The 25,167-nt window shown below is 53.4% G+C and overlaps 1 protein-coding gene across 8 annotated transcripts in view; it reads right to left on the reverse strand.

Annotated features, from left to right (window-relative positions):
* LOC142316932 (cytochrome P450 2C3-like) overlaps positions 1–25,167 on the reverse strand; it is a 217,685-nt gene that overhangs the window by 145,978 nt on the left and 46,540 nt on the right. For all 8 annotated transcript variants that reach the window (XM_075352714.1, XM_075352707.1, XM_075352709.1 and 5 more), the window contains one exon: positions 3,855–4,017. In XM_075352714.1, the coding sequence (XP_075208829.1) occupies positions 3,855–3,978 (124 nt within the window). In that variant the 5' untranslated portion in view covers positions 3,979–4,017. The remainder of the gene's footprint in view (positions 1–3,854; positions 4,018–25,167) is intronic.

Genomic DNA, 25,167 nt, shown 5'->3' on the forward strand with positions numbered 1-25,167 from the left:
AGTTCAGTTCAGGAGGTTGAAGTGAGAGGAGTGAACACTTGGGTGTCTGGGTTTGTTGCCCAGGCACTGACAGCAAGGTCGGCAGACGGTGGTAGCCGTCTGCAGGAGTGGTGGAGCAACACGGAACCGTAGGACCAGGGACGGGCGACGGCCCGCCGGTACCGACCGGGGAGCGAAGTGAAGCCAACACACACAGGCAGGGCCATCAGATCCCGACCAGGCTTGGAGCCGCCGACAATAGTCAGATCCGAATGTGACTGGAACCCCAGGGGTTTCACAACAGCAAAAGTCCCGATTGAAGGCAACCGCCCACACCGTGAGGGTATACAGCTACCGCCTAAGGCTAGAGACCCAAGGGCCAGCGTCTGCGGGCAAACGGGCTCCTCTGGTACCCATACACCGGGGAGCGGACTACCGTTGGGAATCCATAGTAGTCAGAAAGCGAACATCAAGGTGCAGGGAAAGACAGCCGCCATCACCTGTCCGGGGAGAGACACTGCAGCCGGCTGCGGGACCCGTCCATCCAGCCGTTTGGTTTACCGAGGACTTTGTACCTTTCTTGCTGAGTGAGTACACCTGTGCCATCCGGCACCGCGTTGCGCTGTCCCTGCGACCCTGCACCTCACCAACCCTGCCTCCCCGTCACAACATCACCGGGCCCCGGGACCACCGACCCCTATCCACGGAGGGGGAAAACAACATCCCAGCTGCTCCCTACCATTGCTCCCGGGATCCCCGTCACCAGCAGCGGTGGTGCCCATCTTCATGACGACCTGTGGGTGGCGTTACGGACTAAATCCCCCAAACCAACCAACCCTTTCACTCACGGGCGAGGAGCGAACGCAGCGCAGTGGTGTCCTCCCCGCCCGCGACAACTTGGCGTCACGAACAGGATTGAACCCATCTACTTACCAGTAGAAGTGCGCCTTGTGATCTCCGCCGGCGGTGTCCGGCCGAAAATTTTGAAGCGCCTCCATCTTGGCGCGAAAATCTCCCGCTCGAGCATCTTCTCCGAGCAGGGAAGGCGCGAAAGCGAAGCCCCGCCCCCAACAAGCGGAAGTGCTGAAGAGTACCAAGGGGGGACGGGAAAATGATGTCTGCGCCCGACGGAGCTGTTGGAGGAGCGGTGGTCGCAGCCGCGGCGGCATGTAACTAGCGCTGCAGCGTGCAGGGATGCCAGGACTCTGGTGAACCACGTTCCTGGACCCAGCCGCAAGATGTGCCAGGAGCTCCAGGCCCAAGTCCACTTCATGCTGGCGAAGTGGACGTCGGAGATGAAGGGCCTGGCCGCAACCGTTTGGGCATCCAAAGTGGAGGTGGTCTCAGAGGAGCGGGTAAGCGACCCACACCCCTATGTCCCCAAGGGATCGGTCGATACGGCTGAGGGGCCTGGCCTGCTGCCGTCCACCACGCTACCTCCCTCACTGCCCATGCCCGCGGCCAACGCCCCGACCGACCCATTACCCCTGCCACCGGTAGCGGAGCCCGCAGCATCTGTGGGAGAGGGTCCAGACCTGGGCCCCCCGGGCCTTACCTTTGTCACCGCCCTGGCACCCGTCCCGGCTTCCACCCCGGCCGCGACGGAGATGACGACGGCCCCGGCAGTCCGCCCGGCCGCAACGGAGGCGACCCTCGCCCAGAAGTCTAGACACCCGCCCTCAGCTGAAGCACGGCAGGGACGCAGCTGCCAAGCGGCAGAGCAGGCCACGTCACAGCGGGGTCCCTCATTACTGAAGGTGCCGATCGTAGCCGGCACGGAGGGACTCCAGCTGGGCCCGTCCCCCACGCAGGCTGATCCGGAGCAAGCCACTGATCGGTGGGGCCCACGGCAGTGGGAGAGGCCAGTCGTGGCCGGCGCTGTGGGCACCCAGGTGGTCCTGGCTCCTGGGCAGGAGAGCGGATGTGCATGCCCGCGTTTATTCTGAAGAGTGGAATAAGCAGCGATCCTCCGTTGCAAGCAAGTTGTCCCCCGTTGGGACCCTCAGCAGTTTAAGTGAATGACATTAATGAACTGTAATCCTTATCTGATTATCTGTGATTATTCCGGCCATTGCCGGCAAGTTGTCCCCGGAGGGACCCTGTGTGTTTTACAACCTGCATGAGAGTCTACTCATGGACAAGGCCGAGAACTGGCAGGCCACCCACGAACTTGTGGGCCTGTAAATAAGTTGAGGGGTGATTTTCCGTCGGAGCCACCTCCGGACAGCCAGATTGGAGGAAGGGCCCGCAGCAGAGCAGGATGGGGCCCGGCCACCACCAGGACCGGTGGCCATCCTCCGGTGGTCAGGGGTCCCCCAAGGACGTGGGGTCCTCTGAAGTGACAGCCGGGTGCGAGTTACCATACCCGTTCCCGCTCGGGCAGCCTAAACCTGGACTGGGGTCAAGGGGTGCTGCCCACTTCTTAGGGGCAGCATCAGGGCTAGGTTGCTTGGGTGGGAGAGCGGAAGACATCCGTCCGTCCGTCATTATTAAAAATTTTATGTTTATATGTGCAACGTTGAAGTGTCCTAACAAAAATGCGTATGTTTAAAATATTTTACCTGTTATTTATATTTTTACAGTTTTAAAAAGAAAAATAAAACCGGTGATGGACTGGCAGCCCACGGACGGTCTGCATTTCACCAAGGGGGAATGTGGCGCCCTGGCCTAGCCAGGTCGTCACAAATAACACCCCACCCCCATTAAACAGGCACACCAGCCAAACACAAAACCCTTGTTTCCTTCCTCGTGTCTGATGTCCACACCAGGTGGGGCGGAGCTAAGCGGTTGGCTCCACCCACCGAGGAATTCACAGGCCTGGAGGCGGGAAAAGTGTCAGAACAGTTTAGGAGTTCAGTTCAGGAGATTGAAGTGAGAGGAGTGAACACTTGGGTGTCTTGGTTTGTGGCCCAGGCACTGACAGCAAGGTCGGCAGACGGTGGTAGCTGTCTGCAGGAGTGGTGGAGCAACGCGGAACCATAGGACCAGGGATGGGCGACGGCCCGCCGGTACCGACCGGGGAGCGAAGTGAAGCCAGCACACTCAGGCAGGGCCATCGGACCCCGACCAGGCTTGGAGCCGCCGACAATAGTCAGATCCGAATGTGACTGGAACCCCAGGGGTTTCACAACAGCAAAAGTCCCGATTGAAGGCAACCGCCCACACCGTGAGGGTATACAGCTACCGCCTAAGGCTAGAGACCCAAGGGCCAGCGTCTGCGGGCAAACGGGCTCCTCCGGTACCCATATACCAGGAAGCGGACTACCGTTGGAAATCCATAGTAGTCAGAAAGAGAACATCAAGGTGCAGGGAAAGACAGCCGTCATCACCTGTCCCGGGAGAAACACTGCAGCCGGCTGCGGGACCTGTCCATCCAGCCGTTTGGTTTACCGAGGACTTTGTACCTTTCTTGCTGAGTGAGTACACCTGTGCCATCCGGCACCGCGCCGCGCTATCCCTGCAACCCTGCACCTTACCAACCCTGCCTCCCTGTCACAATATCACCAGGCCCCGGGACCACCGACCCTACCCACGGAGGGGGAAAACAACATCCCAGCTGCTCCCTACCATCGCTCCCGGGATCCCTGTCACCAGCAGCGGTGGTGCCCATCTTCACCACGACCCGTGGGTGGCATCACGGACTAAATTCCCCAAACCAACCACCCCTTTCACTCACGGGCGAGGATCGCCGCTCGAGTCTCCGGATCCGGCCCACCGCTCGAGCCACCGAGCAGCCATCGCAGCAGCACCGGACCCGAGCGTTAGCGAGCGCAGCGCAGTCGTGTCCTCCCCGCCCGCGACACGAACACTAGCGACATCGCAGCGTGTAAAGCAGCCTTTAGACTGACAGATCCTACGTGATGCGTTAATCTTACCATATCCCTTGGTGGTGATGTACAACACTGGGTCGATGGGTCGTGCACTGAACTGCTCGGCGTGATTGATCAGGGCGTCTTTCACCGTTTCATAGCCGCACAGGACGATCACCGGTTCAGACATTTTCCAGATGGTGAATACTGAGCCATATTTTTGGCTGAGCTGATGGAGGAAACATATTGGAGAAATTATCAACAAGCTGTCATACATTAACTTCCCTAAACCATGATCTCTTGCAATTCACAGTGTGTGCTGCGGCCATTCTCCTCAGAAAAGGACATATACCTGATCTGATATCTTTCTTCCATTTATTCTACAGGAGATAGTATAGTGCACAGTGTTTCTTGTACTTTGCTGCCATCTACTGGCCTTTGTTATAATGTTTTTCATGTATTATATTGTAGTTTTCCCATGATGCCTCTCTCTGTCTGTTACTCCTCCTATCTTTTCCTCACATCCTTTCTTTCTGGTCAGCGCCATCTTGGCTACACATGTATCAGGACTGCAGAGAGGATTCTCCTGTTACCTCCATCCTCCATCTTGTAACCCTCATCCATCCCATCATCCTTATTGACTTCTTACCTCATCAAACTAAGGTATTGTGACTAAATGAGTTGAATTTTACCCACTGCCTCGTCCTCCTGGATTTACCACATGTAGCTGTCAGGCGTGGGAGGAGAGGATAGCGAGTGACCGATCTGCCATTCAGAGATCCGCGCTCACACTCCTCAGACACATCTCACTCGTGCGTGCATCGGTGGCAGAATACAGTGTAAAAATCCAAAAACGGGGGGCGTCCTGGCTATGGAGGAGTGAGGACGTGTTTGTCTCAGCTCCTGCCACCGGACTACATTACTGACAATTAAACCAGCCCAAGAGCCTAGAAGAAAAGGATATGCAGCGGAGGAGAAGGGAGAGCACCCAGGGGCCCAGCAGAGGAGCGTCACGGACAGAGGAGAAGGGAATTAGAGGCTTCCTTACCGGGCCGAAGCAGAGGACAGCACTGCAGACATCTCCCAAGATGGAGAGGCAGGGGAAGCCCCAGCAGCAGCAGAGACAGAGGGAGGAAAGCACCCGGGCAGCGGAGGAGAGACAGCTGATAACCCCAGACAGCCAGCGTGCAGGGTCTCAGGTACAGGGGATCCCTGGAGCAGGGAGCATGGGTACAACCCCCACCATTGCTGATTGCAGACCTGCAGTGGGGAGGCCTCAGGAGGGAGGAGAGGTGCACTTACCCCTGTCACAGAAGGAGGACAATAATAAATCTCAAGCAGAGGCTGTTAATGCTGCAAATGGGGAACAGGGCCCTGCTAGTGGAAATCTCCTATCTTCAGTGAGACACAGCCTGAGTCAAAGTGTGTATGATATGGAAATGCAAGCAGAGTTAGAGCCTGCCACAAGTCCAATAAGATCACATGAACCAGGAGTGCTGACAGAACTTAATGAAATCCGGGCACGCATCTCTTCTATGCCCACCAGAGAAGATATGGAGACATATATAGCAAGGCTGGAACAGGCATACCGCACAGAGCTGTCGTCCCTGAGAGGGGAGGTGGAAAGAGTGGACACTCAGAACCAAATACAGGCAGCTAAAATACAGAATATAGAAGACACCACTCGGGCACAAGGGGCCATTTTGGATCAACACTCCCGTCAAATACAATATATGGTGGAAGCAATGGACGATGCTGAAAACAGGGGCTGGAGAAACAATTTAAGGGTCCGGGGTTTATCAGAGTCTGTTGAACCTAAGGATCTCCAGAGAGTCCTCCAAGTGATGTTTAATGAGATCCTGGGTGAACCATCAAATCAACCCCTGGAGCTAGACAGAGTGCATAGAGTGCTTGGCCCTAGACCTACACAGAATGACAGACCTCGAGATGTGATTTGCAGGGTCCACCGTTATGTCCTTAAAGAGGCCATCCTGTTTAAGCTGCGCAGTGGAGTTTCACCAGCATACGAGGGGAGCCAAGTCCAGATTCTGCAGGACTTATCCCGTTTCACTTTACAAAGAAGGAGAGCACTGAAACCTCTCCTGGACATGCTCCGTTCGTATGAGTTTAAATACAGCTGGGGATTTCCTTTCCGCCTGCAGGTCCAACACGCGGGAAGAATGCATGTTCTTAGGAACCCGACTGATATGCCATCGTTTGCTGCAGCCCTGGACATTCCGTTGGTGCCTATAGAGGAATGGCCGGTGTTTCCAATGGGGGTATGGGGTGCTGCCCCAGATGGTGATCGGATGCGTGGCCCTCGAAGAGGAAGACCAGTCTGATGTTTAAGGAGTTATTGGTTTATAAACAAAAATTCATTGGGTTGTTTCTCAATAGAATGTACCTCCCAGTTTTGCTATAATTTTTTTGCCAGGGGGGATTGGGTCTTTCTGATTATGAGGGAGGGGAGTTCCCTCCCGCCTTCCTGGAAGAGGGGGCGGGGGGCACCCCCTTACGGTGTATAGCACATTATTCTCTCTAGACCTTGTGTCCTCACATTATATAGGGCTCTGGCTGACAAACTAAGTTGAATAATTGCTTATTGTTAGTCCGGGGCAGGGGGCTCCTTTGTAGAAAGTTCCCTCCCTGATTGGGATAACACGCCATAAAGGAGTGGCGTAGTCTCACCATCCCTAGGTTAGACAGTTTGGTATTCTCTTATACCTATACAGTTACTTTTAGTCTTTTTAGACCCGACGTTAGGGTCTTGTTGTGACCTTGCAGGCGGGAGGCACTCTGACCTCCTTGCCTTTGGTTTCTACTGCTTTGTTGGTAGTTTCTTTTGTATTCTCGACCTTCTTACCTCTTCTCTTTTATTTCCTCTTCTCTTTCCCTGCTCTTCCTATCCTACTTGCCTGCACATCTCTCTCTCTCCCTAATCCCCGAACCTATTCCTAGAGTCCCCACCGTTCCTCCGCATTGGAATGACGCAGATTAATTGGGGTTCACTAAATGTGAGGGGACTTAATGTCCCGCAAAAACGCTCCCAGATATTTTTTGACATGCACAAAAAAGAGTCCATATACTATTGATCCAAGAAACACATTTTAAAACGGGCCACCTCCCCATCTTTAGAGACAGATATTACACTAACTGGGTCCACAGTTCCAACCGAGTCAAAATCCAAGGGGGTGTCCATAGGCATCCATAAGTCCCTAGTGCACACAGTTCTAGATACACGGGTGGACACGGAGGGAAGATTTATATTCCTGAAAATTAATGTTAACTCATCCATCTTTACCATTGCCAATTGGTATCTACCGAATAGAGATCCGGCGACGACCTGCTCCTCTCTCCTGTCATCACTGGATGAATTCGCAGAAGGGACCGTGATCGTGGGCGGTGATTTAAACTTCACTTTGGACCCTAAGGTAGACACAACGTCGGGACATAACTTTCTCTCAATAAGGAAACTAACGAAGGTTAAACGTTGTATACAGGAACTCAGATTAGTGGATGCATGGAGAACTCTACACCCAGTAGACCGTGACTACACATATTTTTCCCCGGCTCACTCTTCGTACAGCCGCATAGACCTATTCCTTGTAAGTCAGAAGGCCCTGACATGGCAGATACAGGCCTCTATAGGCAGTATCTCTTGGTCAGATCATGCCCTCATATTTTTGAGCCTCACTATGCCGGATGGGCCTGGGAGGCCGTGGTCTTGGCGGTTGAATGATAGTCTGCTGAGGAACCAGGGATGCTTGAAAGACCTGCAGAACACAATAGATGAATTCTTGGAGATACACGCAGGAGACACTACTACCCTACCTGTTCAATGGGAGACACTAAAGTGTGTGTTGAGAGGGATTCTGATCAAACATGGGGCTAGGATTAAGAGGGAGAGAGCCCAAACTATTCTGTCTCTACTTCAGAATATTTTAGACCTAGAGAAGATCCATAAGCAGACATTATCCCCGGTGACACTGACAGAGCTAGTTAAAAACAGAGAGGAACTTACCGTATTTTTCGCTTTATAAGACGCACTTTTCCTCCCCAAATTTTGGGAGGAAAATGGGGGGTGCGTCTTATAAAGCGGTAGCGGGGGGGGGGGGGGTCCTGTCTGAGGCGATCGGGCGGGTGCCTGTGGCTGCATGCAAGCGCCCGGGTACCTGTACTTGCATGCAGCGGCAGCCGGGTACCCGTGGCTGTGTACGGGCGGCAGCGGGTGCTGTGTGGGGTCGGCAGCCAGGTACCTGTGCTTGCATGCGGTGGCAGACGGGTACCCATGGCTGTGTGCGGGCGGCAGCCGGGTGCTGTGTGCGAGCGGCAGTCGGGTGCCCGTGCAGGTACTCGGCTGCCGCCCTCACACAGTCACCCATCTGCCGCCCGCACACAGCCATGGGTACCCGGCTGCCACCGCACGCAAGCACAGGTACCCGGCGGCTTGTACGCGGGGTGGGCGGGCAGCCTGCTGGCTGCCACTCTGTGCATGCGGGGCGGGCGGCTGTGCAGCTTACCAGTTGTCCGCGGTCCCACTTTCAAATGATGGCGCCGGTGGAGCTCTTGGATGAGAGCTCCATCTGCGCACGCGCTGCTCCGGGAGTCAGCGCGTGCGCAGATGGAGCCCTTGGATGAGAGCTCCATCTGCGCATGCGTCGCTCCGGGCGCCATTACTTGAATCGGGACCGCGGACACACTCCACCACTGAGCCGTCGCCGCCGCTCCCACTACTGAGCCGCCGCTGCCACCACTGAACCGGGACCGCGGACACACGCCACCACTGAGCAGTCCCTGCCGCTGCCACCACTGAGCAGTTGCCGCCGCTCCCACCACTGAGCCGCCGCCGCCGCTGCCACCACTGAACCGGGACCGCGGACACACGCCACCACTGAGCAGTCCCTGCCGCTGCCACCACTGAGCAGTCCCTGCCGCTGCCACCACTGAGCAGTTGCCGCCGCCGCTGCCACCACTGAACCGGGACCGCGGACACTCACTGCACCGGCCTGCTGCACGGCTCACACGCCACGGCTGCTGCCGCCACCACGGACCCCACGGATCCTGCCACCGCGGACGCCACCGCGCCTGCAACCACGGCACCTGCAACCACGGACCCCGCTGCCACTGACCTGCCGCGCCTGCCAGCACAACCTGTGCCTCCTGTGACCCCGCTTCACCACCACTGCTGCCCCCCTCCGGTAAGAGAACACCGGAGTATAAGACGGACCCCATTTTTCTTTTTTTTACCTTTTTTATGTCTAAGTTTGGGGTGCGTCTTATATTCCGGTGCGTCTTATAAAGCGAAAAATACGGTAAATCCATTCTGGACCGACAATACGAGCGCCACAGGAATAGACTAAAAAGATTTATGTATGAATATGCGGACAAATGTGGCAGACCACTAGCTAGGTTATTACATCTGAGGGGGGACCCCAGTCACATCCCTATGATCAAAAAATCGGACGGCCTTTTGACTCAGAACCCAATCCACATAGCGGAGCAGTTTCAAAAATATTATAGTGACCTTTACAACATAAGGGGCAAATTTGGGGATATGCCACAAGAAGCTTTGGAGACTAAAATAAATGATTACATACTTAAAACAGCCCTGCCGACTATACCCAATACTGAGGTTGAAAACCTAGAAGCAGACTTTACAGAGACAGAAGTGGCATCTATTATCAGGGATTCTCCCTCAGGCAAAAGCCCAGGTCCGGACGGGTTTACCCCCAAGTTCTATAAAATTTTTGCAGACTCAGTTATCCCTGTTCATGACCAAAGTATTTAACTCCATATCTGAAAACTCCCAGTGGGTAGCGCAGTCTCTTGAAGCACACATATGTGTTATCCCCAAACCGGGAAAGGACCACTTGCTGGTTACAAATTACAGACCCATCTCACTGATTAATTTAGATTTGAAATGTTTCTCTAAAGCACTTGCCAACAGACTTGCCCTGTCCCTGCCTGGGATAATGTCGCGGGCGGGGAGGAGGGTGTCAGCACACTACGCTCACCCCTTCTGCTCGGGTCCGGCGGCTGCTGCTCAGTGGTGGCTCGAGCGGTGGGCCGGATCCCGGGGGTTCCTCGAGCGGCACTCCTCGCCCGTGAGTGAAAGGGAGTTTGTTGGGTGTGGGGATGATTATTGTCCGTGACGCCACCCACGGTTGTGGTGATTTCACCACCGCTGCTCTATACGGGGCTCCCGGGGATGGTGATGCGGAGCAGCCAGGTGTTGTGTTGCCCCTCCGTGGGTAGGGGTTGGTGATCCCGGGGCCCGGTGAAGGGGATGGAGGTGCAGGGCCTGGTGGGCGCAGGGACGCGGGGGCAGCGCTGTGCCTTGCGGCACTGTGGTACTCACTCAGCCTGAGACGTGACACAGTTTTTACGGTAAACCAAACGGCTGGATAGACGGTCCCACGGACGGCTGCACTTGCTCTCCCAGTAGGTGACGGTGATGTCCCTTTTCCTTGCACCTTGGTGTACTTGTTGGTTGCGATGGGTTCCCACCGGTAACCCGCTCCCCGGCTTCAAGCTGGACCGGAGGAGCTCTACTCTTTGCCCGCAGGCGCTGGCCCTAAGAAACTGGTGCCTTGGCGGTGGCGGTGTCTCTTCTATACTGGTTGGGCTGTTGCCTTCAATCGGGACTTGGTTGTTGGGGGATCTACGTCCCCTTCACTGACGGATTCGGCAAATTGTGGCGACTCCAAGCCTTGCCGGGGTCCGAGAGGCCCCTGCCCTGGTGCTGACTGTCCTTCTGAACACTGCTCCAGACCGCCGGGCACACAGCCAACGGGGTCCTTCCAGGAACTTCCAAACGGTCCCCCTCCAGACAGTCACCGCCGTTGCTGACCTTGCTGACCTGGCCCTACACAAAGCTGGACCCTTCAGGCTTTCCTTCCTTCTTGTCACCTCACTTGCTTTCCTCTTTTACCACTTTTCTACTTTCACTTAGCTGTTTACTTTAGCTCGTCCCTGAGCTTTCTCTACTCCTTCCACTTCCTCCTCCCTCACTAGACTGCCTGGTTTCTCCCGCCTCCAGAGCTGTGTCCTCCTCGGTGGGCGGAGCCAACCGCCTGGCCCACCCCCTGGTGTGAATCATCAGCCTCTGGAGGAAGGCAACAAGGATTTTTGGTTAGCTGTGGTGTTCCTAACTGGGATGTAGGGTGTGGTGGTGTGTGACTTGTGTCCCCTGGCTTGCCCAGGGCGACACAATAATACATACGGACCAGGTGGGATTTGTAAAAGGCCGGGAGGCACGGGACAACACCAACAAATTATTCCTCCTGATGGCTCGGTCGAGGGCTCAGTCTCTCCCCATGTGTTTTACTTTCAGTGGACGTGGAGAAGGCCTTCGACCGGGTCAGTTGGAGCTTTATGATGGCAGCCTTGAGACAGGTGGGTTTGGGTCAGAAATTTTTGGGTAGAATTGCGTCCCTGTATACGAGACCCTCAGCAAAAGTGAGGACAAATGGGTTTCTATCATCATCCTTTTTGGTCCACAATGGAACGAGACAGGGATGTCCACTGTCGCCCCTCTTATACGTCATAATCATGGAGCACCTTGCGGTCGCCCTGAGAAACAACACAAGCATCCACGGGATAGAAGCGGGTGGGGAGAACCGTAAGCTGGCTCTATTCGCGGATGACCTTCTCATGTTCATTTCCCAACCACACATATCCTTCCCGTCCTTGCTCAAGGAGTTCGAAGAGTTTGGCAACTTAAGCAACTTCAAAGTAAATTTTTCCAAATCAGAGGCCATGAATGTGACTTTATCGGCAGAAGACCTTGCGAGAGTATCACAAAACTTCCCTTTTAAGTGGCAACCGTCAGTTTTAAAATATCTGGGAGTTATGGTGCCTAGGGATCCAGCAAAAATTGTACATCACAATTTTTTCCCCTTATTAGAAAGGACAATCAGGGACTTAAAGAAATATGACAAAGAGAGATTGACGTGGGTTGGGCGTATAAACGCGATACAAATGGATGTGTTACCGAGGTTACTGTTCCTGTTTCAGACAATACCCATACAGCTACCGCTAAATTACTTCTCCAAGATCCGGACAGCCTTGTCTGGGTTTGTCTGGGGGAACAGGAGACCCCGAAAAGGAATTAAAACTCTGACCAGACACAAAAGTGACGGGGGGGCGGGGCTCCCAAATTTTCAATTATATTACAAGGCAGCTATCCTAACGAGATTACTGGACTGGCATTTTCATGGTAATTCGAAACAATGGGTGGTGATTGAACAGGATGTGCTGGGAACTCCCTTACATTTACTTCCATGGTTAGAGAAAGAAAGTAGGATCCAGATAGCGAAAGGAATGGAGTTCACGCGGACAGCGATGGGGATGTGGGATGGAGAGATAAAAAAGGGATCTCTCTCTCAGGAGCAGGGCCCACTTACCCCCGTATTCGGTAATAAGAAGTTCCCCCCAGGACTCCACTCCCATAGATTCGGGGGATTTACTCGGGCGGATGATACTCGTTTTTGTCACGTGCTCCAGGGACACACCCTACCAACTTATACTTCCATGCAGGCCACAGGGAGAGAGATTTCCTGGATGGAATATATGCAGTTGAAATCTTTCCTCTCGTACCAGGACAGGGAGAGAAGGATGAGGACACCCCCTACTCGTTTTGAGAAAATATTTTTACAGGGGTCATCACCTGGACATGGCATCTCACTCATCTATAAAATGCTGAACCAGAGAAATAGGGTGGATAAACCTCACTTTGTCTGTAGGTGGGGAGAGGAACTGGGAGAGGATATTCCAGAGGACGATTGGAGCAGAGCGTACCTGTGGACCCACAAGCTTTCCTTGGCGTGCGCCGCTCAAGAGAAAAGTTATAAAATTCTCACAAGGTGGTACCATTACCCGACTAAATTACATGCTATATTTCCCTCTGTGTCTGATGTGTGCTGGAGGTGTGGCACAGACACAGGTACAATGCTACACATATGGTGGAGCTGTACTAAGCTGCAACCCTTTTGGGACTCAGTGTTCTACCTGTACAAAAAGATGAGCGGAGGTGAAATAGAAAAATCCCCCAGGTTGCTCTTCTTTCTATGCTCCCAGGAGCTATTAAAACACAAAAAAGGGACATGTTGCGATTTTGCCTGGCGGCTGCCCGTATGATTATCCCACGATTTTGGAAACAGACTAGATGCCCTACGGTGCTGGATTGGTTGGAGGAGATGACAAACCTCCAGAGAATGGAGGAGCTGACAGCAGAACTAAACGGGAACACAGAAAAATTTACTACAGTTTGGAGACCATGGATTATGTTCATGGAGTCCCCAGAGTTTGTGGAGAGTTTGGCGAGCTTTTTGAACTGAGAAACGGTGGGGAGTCTCATTCCTTCCCCCCCCTTTTTTCTTTTCTTTTCTTGCTTTCCCCCCTCTCCACCCTTCTCTCTAATTTCCTCTTCTTTATGCTTGTATCTCTCTTCTTTCTTTCTTTTCTGAATATTAATCTGCATTTTTCTAGTTTCATTTTTTATATGAAAAGATTTATCAATAATTCATAAGACAGTAGACATACAAGGAGAATGAGTATATTAGGATACGGGAAGTCAAAAGAAGCGGGAATTCTGACCTATAATTTATAAGTGGTTGTATGGTAATAGCACAAAGATAATTTGAAGAATTCCAAGAAATTTAGTAATGTAACAATTTCTGGATGTTATCCCAGCATTGAGAAAATGATGTTTATGTATTGTAATTGCACAAATGATATGTTTGTATGTTGACAACAGTTTCATCAATAAATCAGATTTGAAATACTAAAAATCCAAAAACACAAAGATACAATTCAGGAAAAATGTTATTTTTCTGATCTTCAAACATGGAGCTAAGCGGAGGCCATTACTGAATCCCAAGGATCAAAACAGCCTCAGTCCTCCGTAATTTTCCATCAGTGTTTGTTCCCAAGCCAGGAGTGGAAGCTACAGAGAAAAATTGAAAGACTGACTCCTGTTCTGTGTTTTGGAGACGCTCCTCCTGGTTTTGGCATCAAATACTGGAAAAAAGACTGCTCAAAAATACTGACGTGTGAAATAGGCCTTACAGAGAGTGATGTGCTTTGTTCATGAATTTCACTATGTCCCAATGTTGATGGGTTACAAGTGAAGATTTTCCTATTCTTATGTTGACCTATTCATACAATATATAGGCAGTGCTCCTCATCCCCATTACTAGCTATCTAAGATGCAGACTCTGCTGGGAACCTAGCATTCTGCTTCACCAGTGATATGGAGCTGGGGACATACAACATAAAGTAGCAGAACACCTCATAGTCCACAACAATAGCAAAAGATACGACAGTCCAGGACATAACTGTGTGGTTTAGGTGGAAAACTGAGGAACTCTTACAAGCATAAGCAATCCTCTGTGAGCTAAAGAAACAAAATTACTCATCTCTTCTGCCCTGATCGTCCTGTTTGTTTAGTGTATGTCAGTGTGCCGTGTCTCACTCAGTGACTCTAGGAGAGATAACTAATAATGAGTGAGCACTAAAATGCTTGGGTGGTCGGTAGAGATGAGCGAACTGGTCGCGGTTCGGCTCGAGGTCGGTTCGCTGAACGGACGTCCCGTTCGAGTTCGGCTCGTCAAACGTTCGACGAACCGAACTCGAACTGCATAGGAAACAATGGCAGGCAATCACAAACACATAAAAACACCTAGAAAACACCCTCAAAGGTGTCCAAAAGGTGAAAAACAACTCACAACACAACACAAACACATGGGAAAGTGACAAGGACATATACTCATGCGAAAACAAAAGAGCTGGACAAGGAAAAAGAGGAGGACACACAGATATAGGCATGGCACGCCCTTCTAAAATCAGGTAAAACACCGCAAGGTGACTCCAAGCGGAGTCTCCCTTTTTTTCCAAAAATTGGGCCCCACACACACCCACCCATTCAGTGGCAGCACTTGTGCCCTAGTTGTACACTTCACAGCTAGATTTGCATCAAGCACATTCAAAAATACGCCATTCTTATCCGTCCCCAGGATGACATCAGGGTTGGTAGCAAAGTCTTTCCTGATCCCAGCTCTGTTCATCTTGGATCATTTTTAAAAAACACAGCAAGCAAGGGTTACTCCAAGCGGAGTCTCCCTTTTTTTCCAAAAATTGGGCCCCACACAGACACCTTATCAGTGGCAGCACTTGTGCCCTAGTTGCAAACAGGATGTTTTGATTTGCATCAAGCACATTCCAAATCCACAAGCATTTACGCTATGTGCGCACTGGGAAATGGAATTTTCTTGAGAAAATTCCGCATGCTCTCAAAGATTACCGCACCCGCGGTAAAAAACCGCGGGAAACCGCACCCGAAAACCGCATGCGGTTTGCCGCGGTTTACTGCGGTTTTACAGCGGTATTGTTCGCGGTATTGCCGCGGTTTTGCCGCGTGCGGGTTGGGATGTGCGTTATTGCATTCAATGCAATAAAGCACTGTCAGGAACCACCGGGGGGGTCACTCAGAAATCCCCCGCGCTGGCTACCAGTACGTCACAATCGGGGGGTAACAAGTGGGGGTCACCCCTCCTTTATACCTCCCGACCGACAGAGCACGTGACGCGCTCTCTAGCGCCCCTCTTATAGTCAGGCCAATTATGGAATTGCCCGACAATAAGCAAGGAGGCCGCTATACTACTTATGCCGATTATTGAAGGGTCCCCGGTGAGAGTAAGGTATATATTCCCCCGACCTCCGCGGGCGGAATATATAAAATCTCCCCGAATCTCACTGGCCTCCCCACAATAATCCTTGGCACAATTCGCTGCCACCAACCGATTTACGGTAACTATTAGCCGAACACACAGACGTGGGATTCAAGATCGAGATAACAGAACAGCCCAAGATTAATTATATAATTTAATCAGCCTAAAGCACACTAGAAACTACAATATATACAATAGGGAATCTACAGAATATACATATGTCAGAGTACAGTTACAGATAAAGCGTGGTTTACAAACAGGTATGCAATTCAATCAGTTACCTTGTGCGTCTGGCCACAGGGGGGCGCTGTAGACCAGGTTTCCAGGAACTCCCACAGATGTTTCCTACACGTGACCCCCAGCGAAAGAACACTGGAAAATGGCCGAAGTAGGGTTATCAACCTGGGCAAATCCAGGTCCCCTCCTACCTTCGTGACCTCAGAGGGAGCACTGCTCCACCCCTGGCTGGAGTTATGGACAAAATCCACAACATGGAATATGGCCATAACTTGGCCTGGGAGCGTCGTAGGCGGACGCCAATGCTCTCATTGTGACAGTTATGAATTTAGCTACAGAACGAGGGGACTCATGACCTGTCTGCCAGTTCCCCATTGGCTGATATCACGCCTGGGGCATTTCCCAATGTCCTGCTCCCATAAAAAGGGTGTGCCGGCATCGTCCGCATGCGGAGACACCATTTTTATGGTTGCCATATTTATCGGAAATATGGCTTGCGAGATATGAACCATTTTTTACTGGAGTCGTTCTGTCTGCTAGTTCCATAGCCTTGCTAATGAGATACAACTCTTGTTACAGGGTGACGGCAGGGAGTCATCCTGTGTCCATTGTTCCCACACCACCTCATCTCCATATCACAGGAGATGGCCATGGGATTTGTTGCTAAACCAGTTGTGTGAAGGAAAGGGGGGGTGACACCAGGAGAGGGCTTCCTGACATACTTGAATATCATGATTTATCGTCATATCTCCGGATTTACCTCACACCTCCCCCCTTTTGAGGGCGCTAGGGGGCAGCACACTCCGGTGTTCCCCCGTGCGCCCGTCCGCGACCTCTCCTTGTCGGGACAGCCCGTCTGCGTTACCGTGGTCACGGCCCCTTTTGTGGCGAATGGTGAAGTTGTATTGCTGGAGCGCAAGGCTCCATCGCAACAATCGCCCATTCGTCCCAGAGACGGTGTGCAACCAGCTGAGGGGATTGTGGTCCGTCTCCACGATGAAGTGGCGCCCGTATAGATAGGGTTGCAGACGCTGCAGGGCCCACACTATGGCCAGGCACTCCTTCTCCATCGTGGAATAGGCAACTTCCCTTGGTAACAGCTTCCTGCTCAGGTACAAGACTGGGTGCTCTTGGCTCGCAGAGTCCACCTGGCTGAGCACCGCACCGAGGCCGAAGTCACTGGCGTCAGTCTGTACTACAAACGGCCGCGTGAAGTCGGCTGCCTGTAGCACGGGCGGGCTGGACAGGGCGTCCTTTAGGGCCCGGAAGGCTGTCTCGCAGTCCATTGTCCAATCGACTGCAGAGGGCAGCTTCTTCTTGGTGAGGTCCGTCAAGGGCTTTGCCAGGCTACTATAGCATGGAACAAACCTCCTATAGTACCCAGCGGTCCCCAAGAAGGACATCACCTGCTTCTTGGTCCTGGGGGTGGGCCAGGATGCGATGGCTTCCACTTTCTCAGGCTCGGGCTTCAGTGTTCTCCCACCTACCCGGTGACCGAGGTACTGGACCTCGCTCATGGCCAGCTGACACTTTCCCGGCTTGATGGTCAAACCTGCCCGGTGGATCCGCCTGAGCACCTGTGCTAGATGCTCTAGGTGGTCCTCCCAGGTGGGACTGAAGACGGCAATGTCATCCAGGTACGCGGCCGCGTACCCTTCAAGTCCCTTGAGCAGGGTGTTGACCATCCGCTGGAAAGTGGCAGGGGCATTCCTCATCCCGAATGGCATCACCGTGGACTCGTACAGTCCAAATGGGGTAATAAAGGCAGAGCGTTCCCTGGCCTTGCGAGTCAGGGGGATCTGCCAATATCCCCGGCTCAGATCCATGATGGTCAGGTACTGAGCCCCGGCCAACTGATCGAGCAGGTCATCGATGCGTGGCATTGGGTACGCATCGGCGACCGTGACCGCATTGAGCCCCCTGTAGTCCACGCAGAACCGAGTGGTTCGGTCCTTCTTAGGGACGAGGACTACAGGCGAGGCCCAAGCGCTGTTGGATGCCTGGATCACCCCCAGCTTCAGCATCTCGTCAATCTCCTGGCGCATGTGTTGCTGCACCTCCAGGGAGACCCGATATGCTGAACGCCGGATCGGGGGATGATCCCCAGTGTCCACGTGATGGACAGCCAAGTCAGTCCTTCCGGGCTGGTTGGTAACCAACCCCCGGAAGGGGTGTAGGGTGGCCCACAGCTGGGACCGTTGGTCCTCCAAGAGCTGGTGGCCAACCTCCACATCCTCAATGGATCCGCCTGCCCTAACCTGGGCTAGCATATCCAAGAGGGTTTCCGCTTCTCCCTCCTCGGGCAGGTTGCACACGGGGAGCGCACATGCCTCCCGCTCATGATGTGCCTTCATCATGTTCACATGGAAGGGCTTCCGCCTTCCACGGGCAGGGTCCAGGGTGACCAGGTACGTTACAGGGTTGAGCTGCTGGTACACGAGGTATGGGCCTTCCCAGGCTGCCTGAAGCTTGTCCTGTGGTACGGGGACCAGTACCCACACCTTTTGACCCACTTGGTAGGTCCTCTCACAAGCGTTCTGGTCGTACCAACGCTTCTGATCGGCCTGGGCTTGAGCCATATTGTCGTGTACCAGTTGCGTCAAGGCCTGCATTTTGTCCCGGAAGCGCATGACATACTCGATAACCGACACTCCAGGGGTGGCCAAATCCCCTTCCCAAGCCTCTTTCACCAGAGCCAGGGGGCCCCGCACACGTCGCCCGTACAGGAGCTCAAACGGTGAGAATCCTGTTGAGGCCTGTGGAACCTCCCGGTAAGCAAATAACAGGTGTGGGAGATACCGCTCCCAGTCACGCCCATGGGAGTCGACCAACATCTTAAGCATCTGCTTTAAGGTGCCATTGAACCGCTCGCACAGGCCATTAGTCTGTGGATGGTACGGGCTGGCCACCAGATGTCGCACCTGGACTTGCTTACAGAGGGCCTCCATCAGCTGGGACATGAATTGGGTCCCCCGGTCAGTGAGCATTTCCTGGGGAAAACCCACTCGGGAGAAAATCTCCAGCAATGCGGTGGCCACCTTGTCAGCCCGAATGGACGACAAGGCCACTGCTTCTGGGTACCGGGTGGCATAGTCCACTACCGTCAGTAGGAAGCGTTTCCCGGAGCTGCTGGGGATGGCCAGCGGGCCGACCAGATCCACAGCCACCCTCCTGAAAGGCTCATCGATGATTGGCAGAGATACTAGTGGGGCTTTGGGGCGTGGCCCCGCCTTCCCCACTCTCTGACAGGTTTCACACGAACGGCAGTAGGCAGCCACATCGGCCCCCATTTTTGGCCAGTAGAAATGCTGGTTTAACCTGGCCTTGGTCTTAGCGATCCCTAGGTGTCCGGCCATCGGAATCTCATGTGCGATCCGCAACAACTCCGTCCGGAACGGATAGGGTACCACCAACTGTCGGTCCCTGGGCCACGCCCCCGGTGAACCCTGCTGGACCGTGGCCCGGTACAGCCGTCCTTGGTCCCAGACCACTCGCTCCGGGTCCGAGTCCGAGGGAGGCTGTGCCGCCTGCTCCTTAAGAGCTTTCAGGCTGTCGTCAGCTTCTAACGCTGCCTGAAACCCCTGACTAGATGTGGCCAGAATCGACGAGACTGTCACATCTTCAGTCAGTACCCCGGGACCTGTGTCCTGGCCTCCACCTGACTCGGCTGCCACTTGGTCAGAAGGGGAAGAGCTATCGGACCTCCGGGAGGCCCCTTGGCTTCCAGCACTCCCACTGCGGGTGACAGCGGCCACAGCCGCTGCGACCGTGGGTCGTGCCTGCTCCTCCTCCGTTCCTGACCAAGTCGCCGGTTCAGGCAGACCTACCTGGCTTCCTGACACCCCGGTTGTGGGGGAACCATGCACCGAGATCTTACCTGGGAGCACTTCCGCTCCTGGACCGGCCCCAATCTCACCTGCCTGTTCCCCTCCTGCAGCAACAGAACCCCGCTGTGAAATCTCTGGGGACCCCACATTTGCTGTGGTAGCCCCCACCCCACACACTGGTCCTCCCCCTGCAGCACCCTGCTCTCTGCTTATCCCTGCAGAGGGCAACAGATCCCAGCTCACAAGCTGGTTACTTGTAGAGGCATTGTCACACCTTTCTCTGACCCCCTCCCCTCCTGTCACAGCTGCAGCTGCGTGTGTGTCTATGGTGTCTATGCAAGCAGAAATATCAGAGTTCACTCCCTCCTCCCTTACATCATTCATAGATAACACATTAACATTGTCAGGAGTCATGTCAGTACTGGCTGAAGGTTCAGCCCTTGGGGGGGGCCCAAACTGGGAGGTTATCTGCCCCAAATCTGTCCCAAGTAGCACGTTTGCAGGGATCCGATCAGTTACCCCCACCTCCCTCACCCCTCGCCCTGCGCCCCAGTCCACATAAATGTCAGCAACAGGCAGCGCCGGGTCAGTGCCTCCAATCCCGGAGACAGCGAGGGTTTTTCCAGGGATCAAGTCTTGGGGGGACACCATCTCAGGCCGCACCAGAGTCACCTCCGAGGCGCTGTCTCGCAGTCCTATGGTCACAGACCGGCCGACGGTGACAGGTTGGAAGCTGTCCAGGGACCTACCACCACCCCCACCCACACAATACACCTTGGGCGGCCCTTGGGACGGGGACGGAGCCGGGGCCTTGGGACGCTGAGGGCACATGGCCTTGAAGTGTCCAGGTAGGTTGCACTGGTGGCACCGTCTTGGCTCTGCCACGGGCCTGGAGAGGGGAGTTGAGGGGGACACCCCCTGCAGTCTAGGGGCAGGTGGGGCAGTCGCAGAGTTCATCTTACCCCCTCTCCAGGTGCTGCTGGTGGCTGCTCTCCTGGCCTCAGGGGCCCGATTGTTGGTGTAGTCATCGGCCAGGGCAGCTGTAGCCGTGGACCCCTTTGGCTTCTGGTCTCGGATGAACTGGCGGAGATCCTCAGGGCAGTTCCACAAGAGTTGCTCCGTGATGAACAAGTCCAGGATCTCCGGTCCGGTGGAAAGCTGCAGGCCTTGGGTCCAGTGGTCGGCAGCTCGGGCAAGTGCCCGCCTGTGGTCAGCCCAGGAGTCCTTTGGTCCCTTCTGTAGGCTCCGGAACTTCTTGCGGTAGGACTCCGGGGTGAGGTTGTACTGTTGGATCAGGGCCCGCTTGATGGTGTCGTAGCCCTGATCTGCCTCAGCAGGCAAGTCCCCAAGGATATCCAGGGCCTTACCCCTTAAACGGGGGGTCAGGTATTTGGCCCACTGGTCCTTGTTCAGATGGTGCTGCAAGCAAGTCCGTTCAAAAGCAGTCAAGAAAGAGTCCAAGTCTCCATCCTTCTCCAGCACTGGGAAGTCCTCAACACGGACCTTTGGAAGTTTGGTGTCTTGAAGGTCACGTGTGGCTGATGAGGGCCGGAGCTGAGCTAGCTGCAGCTGGTAGTCACGCTCTGCCTGGCGCTCTTCACGCGCTGCCTGCCGCTCCGCAGCCTCAGCCTCACGCGCTGCTTGCCGCTCTGCCCTGCGCTCTGCCAGGAGTCCCTTGTAGCCCTCCTGGTCTCCAGCCTGGAGAAGGGCCATAGCCATTTGAAGAAGGCTATCCGAGCCTCCCAGGCTCGGTGGAATGGCACGTGGTGATCTGCGGCCCGCTGCGGAGCCTGGTGATTCACTGTCCATTGCAGAGCGGAGGGCTGGCATCTGGCTCGTTGAGGACCCTTGGGTGAGCTGCTCCTCATCTTGTCCATAATTGCCAGCTTGTGCGCTGTCCTCTGCAGAACGGTTTTCTGGCGTCGAGCTCCTGGAGGACTCGTGGGCAACCTCCTCATTACTGCCCACAGCACCGTCCTCCCTCTCTTCGGCTCCTGCTTTAGCATTGGCCAGTTGCATAGCTCTGCTCCTGGTGCCATCAGCCATTCTTGCAGACTTTTGGTCACTGACACAGAACTGACACCTGATGCCTCCACACACCTTACAGTATCTGCACTCTGACACTCTAGTGTTGAGCTAGTCTGAAGCCCCCGCAGCCACAGCTGCTGCAGGCAGTCTTTAGTGTCTGGGAGTATGGGTCTCACACTCACACACACTATTATCTCGATCCCACCGCTGCCACCAATATGTCAGGAACCACCGGGGGGGTCACTCAGAAATCCCCCGCGCTGGCTACCAGTACGTCACAATCGGGGGGTAACAAGTGGGGGTCACCCCTCCTTTATACCTCCCGACCGACAGACAGAGCACGTGACGCGCTCTCTAGCGCCCCTCTTATAGTCAGGCCAATTATGGAATTGCCCGACAATAAGCAAGGAGGCCGCTATACTACTTATGCCGATTATTGAAGGGTCCCCGGTGAGAGTAAGGTATATATTCCCCCGACCTCCGCGGGCGGAATATATAAAATCTCCCCGAATCTCACTGGCCTCCCCACAATAATCCTTGGCACAATTCGCTGCCACCAACCGATTTACGGTAACTATTAGCCGAACACACAGACGTGGGATTCAAGATCGAGATAACAGAACAGCCCAAGATTAATTATATAATTTAATCAGCTTAAAGCACACTAGAAACTACAATATATACAATAGGGAATCTACAGAATATACATATGTCAGAGTACAGTTACAGATAAAGCGTGGTTTACAAACAGGTATGCAATTCAATCAGTTACCTTGTGCGTCTGGCCACAGGGGGGCGCTGTAGACCAGGTTTCCAGGAACTCCCACAGATGTTTCCTACACGTGACCCCCAGCGAAAGAACACTGGAAAATGGCCGAAGTAGGGTTATCAACCTGGGCAAATCCAGGTCCCCTCCTACCTTCGTGACCTCAGAGGGAGCACTGCTCCACCCCTGGCTGGAGTTATGGACAAAATCCACAACATGGAATATGGCCATAACTTGGCCTGGGAGCGTCGTAGGCGGACGCCAATGCTCTCATTGTGACAGTTATGAATTTAGCTACAGAACGAGGGGACTCATGACCTGTCTGCCAGTTCCCCATTGGCTGATATCACGCCTGGGGCATTTCCCAATGTCCTGCTCCCATAAAAAGGGTGTGCCGGCATCGTCCGCATGCGGAGACACCATTTTTATGGTTGCCATATTTATCGGAAATATGGCTTGCGAGATATGAACCATTTTTTACTGGAGTCGTTCTGTCTGCTAGTTCCATAGCCTTGCTAATGAGATACAACTCTTGTTACAGGGTGACGGCAGGGAGTCATCCTGTGTCCATTGTTCCCACACCACCTCATCTCCATATCACAGGAGATGGCCATGGGATTTGTTGCTAAACCAGTTGTGTGAAGGAAAGGGGGGGTGACACCAGGAGAGGGCTTCCTGACATACTTGAATATCATGATTTATCGTCATATCTCCGGATTTACCTCACAAGCACATTGAAAAAAAAAAAAAAGTCATTTAATTCTGAGATAGTAGATAGATAGACAGAAGAATAGATAGAGGGATAGATAGACAGACAGACAGACAGAGGGATAGATAGATAGAGGGATAGATAGATAGATAGAGGACAGATCGCTGCATTTCCCACGGTCGGCAGTGAGTTCACATTACCGGCCGTGGGAAATGACCGGTAATTACCTCTGCTGTCTGCTGCATTCATTCAGCGCTGTGTCTGTGACAGTCGCGGCTGGATGTAAGCAGCGCAGGACCTGTGGATTACGGCGGAGTGGTGGATTACGCCGTAGCTTTGGTGCGGGAGGGGTTAATAAAATGGTGAACGAGGCTTGTTTGTTTTATTTAAAATAAAGGATTTTTCTGTGTGTGTGTTTTATTCACTTTACTTACGGGTTGATCATGTCAGCTGTCACATAGACGCTGCCATGATCAAGCCTGGAGTTAATGGGCGGTGGTCCCCCACCATCATTAACCCCTTGTATTACCTTGCTGCCACTGCTACACGGCAGCAAGAAGAGTCGGGGACACGCCGGTGCTGCCGCATAATGCATGCGACAGTCCCGGGCAGCTGCGGCTGATATTCTCGGCTGCGGGAGGGGGAGTGAGGCGGGGGACATTAACCCTGCCCCTCTCCCTCCCCAGCCTGAGAATACCGGGCCGCCGCTGTGTGCTTACCTCGGCTGGAAGGTAAATATGCAGCGGAGCCTACGTTATTTCCGTTTTCCTTTCTATGTGTGTTCTATGTGTCTGTGTCTGTGTTCTATGTGTCTGTGATGTCTGTGTCTGTGATGTGTTTGTGTTTACTCTCTGCTTTGCTTCCTCTTCCTGTAATGACATCACTTCCCTGCAAACCGCAGACAAGCGATGTACATTACCGGAGGTAAACCGCGAAATACCGCAGGGAATAACGCAGGAAAACGCAGTGAACCGCACAGAATTTGCTGCCTGCGTTATTCCCTGCGGGATTTCATGATTAACATTGGAGTCAATGGAGTGAAATCCGCAGCGATGTGCGGAAAAGAAGTGACATGCACTTGTTTTTGCTGCGGGAATCCCGCAGCAAAACATGCAGCTGTCAAATTCCGCCCAGTGCGCACAGGATTTTTTTTCTCCATAGGATTTGCTGTGATTCACTGCAGAGATGTTATGAACATTTCTGCAGCGAAACATGCAGCAAATCCGCGGAAAATCTGCGTCAAAATCCGGTAAGTGCGCACATAGCCTTACTCTCCCCAGGATGACACAGGGGTAGTAAATTCCTTCTGGATCCATGACTTGTTCATTTTGATGAATGTCAGTCTGTCCACATTGTCACTGGACAGACGCGTGCGCTTATCTGTCAGCACACACCCAGCAGCACTGAAGATACGTTCAGAGACAACGCTGGCAGCTGGACACGACAAAATCTCCAAGGCGTAACTGGAGAGCTCTGGCCATTTTTCTAGATTTGAAGCCCAAAAGGAGCAAGGCTCCATTTGCAAAGTCATGGCATCGATGTTCATTTGGAGACACTCCTGTATCATCCTCTCCAGCCGTTGACTATGTGTCAGACTTGTTGTCTCTGGCGGCCTTGCAAAGAAGGGTCTAAAAAATTATGAAAAGATTCCATAAAATTGCTGTTACCAGCACCAGATACGGTCCTACTGGTACGGGTAGACTGTTGAAGATGACGAGACCGTCCCATGTTTGTCAAGTTACAACTGGGAGAATCACTCCCTGCACCTGCACGGTTGTTTGGTGGAAAAGCCGAGCCAAGATCGAGTAACAGCTTCTGCTGATACTCCTGCATTACGTGCGTCCCTTTCTATGGCTTCTTCTGATACTCCTGCATACGTGCGTCCCTTTCTATGGCTTCTGCTGATACTCCTGCATACGTGCGTCCCTTTCTATGGCTGGAATTATGTCACAAAATTTGGACTTGTACCGGGGATCTAATAGTGTGGCAATCCAGTAGTCATCATCACTTCTAATTTGGACAATACGAGGGTCATGTTGGAGGTAGTGCAGCAAGAAGGCGCTCATGTGTCTTGCGCAGCCAT

Source organism: Anomaloglossus baeobatrachus, chromosome 6 (genome assembly GCF_048569485.1).
Source record: "Anomaloglossus baeobatrachus isolate aAnoBae1 chromosome 6, aAnoBae1.hap1, whole genome shotgun sequence".
NCBI classification, from domain to species: domain Eukaryota; kingdom Metazoa; phylum Chordata; class Amphibia; order Anura; family Aromobatidae; genus Anomaloglossus; species Anomaloglossus baeobatrachus.